General features: G+C 39.3%; 1 protein-coding gene across 2 annotated transcripts in view; it reads left to right on the forward strand.

Moving 5' to 3' along the window:
- Positions 1 to 5792, forward strand: part of LOC118418386 (vacuolar protein sorting-associated protein 54-like) — a 54458-nt gene extending 48666 nt beyond the window's left edge. For both annotated transcript variants that reach the window (XM_035824269.1, XM_035824277.1), the window contains 6 exons: positions 81 to 168; positions 963 to 1075; positions 1661 to 1750; positions 2542 to 2649; positions 3078 to 3172; positions 4322 to 5792. In XM_035824269.1, coding sequence (XP_035680162.1) covers positions 81 to 168; positions 963 to 1075; positions 1661 to 1750; positions 2542 to 2649; positions 3078 to 3172; positions 4322 to 4421 — 594 coding nt within the window. In that variant the 3' untranslated portion in view covers positions 4422 to 5792. The remainder of the gene's footprint in view (positions 1 to 80; positions 169 to 962; positions 1076 to 1660; positions 1751 to 2541; positions 2650 to 3077; positions 3173 to 4321) is intronic.
- Positions 5793 to 6000: the final 208 nt, after the last annotated feature.

Genomic DNA, 6000 nt, shown 5'->3' on the forward strand with positions numbered 1-6000 from the left:
CTATGTAATTTTCTGAGATAGATTTAATGTCAACCAATTCGTCTATTGAAGTCATTTGGATTCACTCTCTTTTCTTGCAGCACTTTAACTCCAGAAGCTGTCAGCTGGTCCTAGGAGCTGGTGCTAGACAGGTCGTGGGTCTGAAGACAATCACCACCAAGAATCTTGGTAACAGAACTTCTTCTTAGTTGTTTGTTCAACCTTCTTCATTATTAAGTCCAGGTAGTGTCCAAGAAGGTTTAACAATTCAAAATAACAGACAGAGTATTGTACACTGTACAAGAGATTCTTCATTATTTTTCATTCATCTTCTTCTTCAGGTTAGAAATGAACTTTGGCCATCTACAACATAGTATATGTCTTCCTTTATGTTTTTGCAGTTATAGGCATATATCTGCTCATTTGCAGCTCATTTGTACAAATTACGTACAGTGTTGTCAGAAAACCCCTTTTTTTATATATTTGAGAGGGTCAGAAGATCTCTTATATTTATAACTACAGTATGAAAACACTTGAACTACAAGGTATAATGGCCATGACATTGCAGAAATACATTTAAGTCATTACATTGCAATGTTTATATATCAGAGTTAAGGTAAGGGCACAACCCGCCATACCCGCTTTTTGTCCATATGTTTTTTTGGAGGTCACATCTGTGATGTTTTTCTGAAAACATGGGGAAGGAGTGGCAAGAGCAGGGAGGGAGTACGTCTCAATGCAGGTCATACCAATAGCAAACAAAGTTTTGCCTGCATGTTAAGTTCTACGGCGTGTCTGCGTGCTCCCAATCCATCGGATTCCGTACGAGTTTGTACGGAGGCGGTACCCGCCACTTATGGATCCCAAAAGATTGCCCACACTTAGACAGCACGTATTTGCACATATCGCAGGTTGTGCCCTTAGCTTTAATAGTTAAAGTCTTCCCCCCTGATGACCAGACTGTTTTTTCTGTGCCTATCCAGCCTTGTGTTCGCGCTGCCTTCAGCTGATGGTTCACCACCTGCCCATAGTGGAGGAACACTTCAGGGCCAGGCTCCAGCACAAACAACAGCCCATGCTCAAGTCCTTCCAACAGGTCAGTAGTATAATGCTAAACTTTCTTCCAACACAACGGATCAAATTTTCAACGACCACTGTCGCCTACTTTAGTATCAATAATTACTAGTCAGGGCAATCCTGCCATCGCTCAACAGAGATGGTGGGTGAGATAAACATCCTGGTATGTTTGACCAATTGCCTGTTTACTGTAAATGCAGAAACTTTCGCGGTGGTTTGATGTTCTCAGTTCTCAGAACTTAAAACCAACGCGAACATTTTTCCATGGCAGTAAGAGACTACAGTGCATGGTTCTATCGCAAACTTAAAACCACAGCAAAAATCCCTAAATCCCCTGCAACTTAAATGTATTTACAGTATATTTTGTATCATATATTGTGCAGTTACCAGGGATAGTCCTTTATAATAACTTTTTGCTAGTTTGGTCGACCTGGCTATATGTCTTTTTATACAATATAAATCAAATCAGAGTAGGCTCATTTTTCAGTTGAGTATGGTGTTAAGTGCCTTTCCCAAGGCAAAACAATAGGACCTATTGTGGATTCAAGCCTGGAGTTAGATCTTGAGTCTGACTAAATGATTTTAACCACTTTGCCACCTTCAGGTTATTAAAGACTACAATGATCACATCCAGGAGATTGCCAGTAAACTCATCGCCATCATGGACGACATGTTTGAGAAATCTCTAGCAAAGGTAGGACTTTTGTTTTTGATCAATACAGAATGTATGTGTAACTCAAAACTGGTGAGTGTTCATCAAAATGTATTTCTTTATTCATTTTGATAGAACAATGTAGTGAATTTGATGCACATTACTGAACCATCATCTTTGGATGCACTTTCTATGAATTGGCCTTCATCAGTTGATTTGTGATGAATTTGGTACAAATCTATGTATGCCAACATTTATATGTTAACACTATAGAAGTAGACAACAGTCTTTGTAATCTCATCAACACAACTTGATGATAATTGCTTTTTATGTCTTATTATGTATGTATTATAGTATACTGTCTGTACACTGGTATGTGAATGTTAATAAAGTTATTGTTTCATATGCAATGTATCAGGCCTCAAAATTCACTTTTTTCCCTACTGTCCCAGCATTGTCCCAAAAATAAATTTCAACTGTCCCGAAGTGAGGATGGACTGTCCCAACCCTATTTTCAGAAATTATGTATTACAACAACTGTAAGTCAGAGTACGCACGCCTGACAACCGCGGGTGCGGGGAGATCGGACATTCTGATGTTGATTCGTTGATTATTTTCCTATTGTCCCAAAAGTGTCCCAAAAAGATTTTTCAGTTGTCCCGGCCTAAATTTTAGTGGCCCCGGGACATCGGGACATAGTTAACTTCGAGCCCTGATGTATACTAGAATAAGAAAATGATATTAAAAAGTCAACAGTATATCTCATTCAATGATTTGAATGGTTGATTGTCAGAAATACCTACAGTGGTTTTTATTTTATTTTTTATTTCCAGTGGGAAGCCAAGGCCCCCATGCCATCTTCCACCTTCCGTACCATCTGTAAACAGATCAGTAAGCTACACGAGGCCATAGTGGACCTTCTACCTCCAGAACAGATCAGAGTAAGCGAGGTTCAAAATAGTGTAAATGCAAAAGTTTGTGGAGAAAAGGGACATTTGGCGGTGGATTTAAGTTCACGGTAGCACCATGCACTGTAGTCTCTTAGTCTTACTGCCATGGAAAAATGTTTGCGTGGTTTTACAGTAATCGTTTCTACCCTCAACTGCAACAAAATGTAAACTTATTTCTTACAATCCTCTGCAAAGCTGGTGTGTTACGCCGAACGACGGTTATACCAGCTGTATAGATACAGACACAGTTACAGATACACAACTTTTCATATAATGCCAATGATGTTAAGAAGTATGTGATGAAATGCCTTGAGTTGGAAACCATTTAAGTAATGGCTTAATCACCATTGTGAGTCAGTCCTCTTCAAGCCGTCCACCTGTCCAAAATGACTGTAACTTATGTCTACTTGTCTTTGCAGGTCTTATTTACGAGGATAAACGTGTCCTTTAAGAGCCATTTACAACAGCAACTGGTCAGACTAAATGTTACAAACGACGGGGGACCACAGCATGGGTAAGGAATCAGGATTTTTATTCCCAACCAAAAATAGATTGTCAAACTTGCTAAATAGATATTAAGTGAATATGACGTTGAAAGTACCAAGGAGGATTTATAATTTGATTTCAGGATATAGGAGAATTCTTTTTACACAACCAGCAGGTACTTACATTGCTTACATTTTGATGTCTCTCAGACACCTTCGTCAGATCAGAGCTTCTAACTGGAGTTCTGCTTCTCATCGCTATATGTAGCCGATGTAGGTGGCGCTTTTGCAGTGACAAAACAATCCCAAACATGGCTAAGCTTGTATCCCCCCTCGTCTTGGTTCATCACTGGGGTTGACTTTCTACTATTTTCGGAATTTCCTTTTCATTTATGATCTTTCTTGAAAATACCATATATGTAATATGCATTGCATTGTCAAACTGTCTACATGCATGTATATTTGCTCACTGCAGCTGAAATCCAGAAAGAAAGTAGACCAAAAAATAATCGCTACCCACTTGACCCTGTTTTTTTCTAAACCGAAATCGAAAATTTTCTTAGATCTAATGAGTGTGAGTGAGGTTTTACTCGCTAGTCTAGGATAGCGTGTGTAGTCCAGTGGTTAGTGGCCCTGCCTATGGAACTAGTAGCCAGGAGTTCCATTCTGGCTGTATCGCTCACCCAACATGCACGCTACCAGAAAGGGCTGCAGTCCTTATTACTGGACATTAAGCCATGCTCCCACTATTCATTGTTCTTGAATAGAAATATTCATTGGCCATAATGTAAAAGTAGGCAAGTTCAGATTGTCATGATGTCATCCGTGAACATCCCAGGTCACAAGAACTCACCCCACACACCAGCCCACTATCTCAAGTGTCCAAAAGTCTGACTTTTAATAATTCCAATCAGCGGAACACATCGCAGCTGTCAAATATGCCGCCATCTTGGCTATTCCTGACGTAATTTTAGGGACTGACCACTTCAAATTAGGGGTCATCAAGGGCATATGGACTCAATTTGGGCCTTCTGCGGCTGCGTCAATTAGGGTCATTGCCTTGAACCTGTAAATAATGTAGAGAGTGTCTGTCCTCTCTGTCATGATCAGTGGAAGAATAACTCTTTAATGTGCTAAATTGGATCAATCTCACTTTCATTTTCACTCTTACTTTTCAGACTGGTGCAGTCAGATGTTGCGTTCTATTCGGGCCACATGCAGTCGCTGCGCGACCTGACAGATGTCGACCTTCACATGCAGGACATCTGGGACAGGTGACAGTGGGAGGAGCTACAGCCACTCACACACCCACCCCTGCAAACACAAAACAGGCATCCCCTCCACTCTTCCAAATTTGTATATATTTCATTCCTCTGTGGAATTTCCAACATGGAATTTGAGATAGGTGCAGGCTTCTATGTCATTGTTTTCATCTGCTGCTGTTAAAGTGATTGTTGTTCAAGTTTGGAGCAATCCATACAATTCACATTGACATTGAAACCTTTACAACTGAATTCTATAATGACATGAACATTATCTCATTTTGTTCTGTAACTTACAATCTGTCCCATGAAATGGGGGTATTCGTGATTCGAAGAGGTCCACATTGAAAATTTGTGATCAGCGTAATCCTAGAGGGAGACTTGGTTTTGAAAATACATTAATATTATTTGATTTGTGCATAATGATTATGGTACTAGCTTGGTCAATAGAAATGTGGCAATTTTAAAGGAGATATCAAATCTGAATTTATGACATAATTTGTGTGTGATGTTTTTGGCACACTGTGTCAAAATTTTTCTTTGGAAAAGATACATTTGTAGACCTACATTATTTAATGTGCAAAGCTTTTACATGTAAATTTGTTCAGGTGAATATTATTAATGTGTAAGAAAATCCAAAAGCCCAGAACATGACCATGTATTTATAATGTACACATTATGTCATTATTTATCAATATTCCTTGAGGTACATTACTGTTCAAACGTCACACTGATCATAACATTGATTATATTCCATCTCAGTGTAGATCTGAGATACCTTCTTTATCTAATTCCAAAAGGCAATCTTCGTTTCTTGGATGGCTTTCCATGTACATTCATTTTCTCTCTAACGTCCATCCTTTGGAAGTATTTCTCCACCACACTCCCAAATGCAGGGAGTCTAATAAAGAAAAGACAATCGCACAGATTGAAATCATTTCATGGCTTTCAAAAGGCTCCACCCCTGTAGCATCGCCAAAAAAGGAAGGAACAATCTCTCGTGTTGTAATCAATGTTAATATGGTTGATGGAAAGTCATTGGATGCTCTTGACAAGCCTTTGACTGTGCCATTCCGTGCAACAAATTACTACCTTCAAGTTGATGTTTCGTGTTTTGTAACAGTAACAGTTTGAAAGATTTACTTTGCCCTGTTATCATGCAGAAAATGGTTTTACCCAATTTTGGAAAGTGGATGATTACCACTCACAAGATGTGTTATTACAGTGCAAGCGGGGAAAAGAATGGTCGTTAAACTGTATAATCAAGTAGTCAAGGTGACATTTGGAGCAATTTACAACGAGGATGTTTGTGACAGTTTGTTTTGGGTAACTTTTGTGGCCTGGATAATAACTGGCACAACTTAACACGCAGGTTTCCATGCTGCCAGAACAACGTAAGCACCACAACATGATGCATGTTGGCAGTGTCACGTAGAATAGCATTTCTACTCAGGTTCTATCTCAAAGTAGCAGGCAGGTGCTGGCTGCCATGTTGGTGTCCTTGATTTGCATTTCAGTGATTCTTAGCTCAAGTGTGTTCAGCTTTTTTATGTATTATCATCAATTCTCTTGGTACTTTTTTCTGTGAGCTACAC

The sequence above is a fragment of the Branchiostoma floridae genome, chromosome 1 (assembly GCF_000003815.2).
Source record: "Branchiostoma floridae strain S238N-H82 chromosome 1, Bfl_VNyyK, whole genome shotgun sequence".
Lineage (NCBI taxonomy): Eukaryota > Metazoa > Chordata > Leptocardii > Amphioxiformes > Branchiostomatidae > Branchiostoma > Branchiostoma floridae.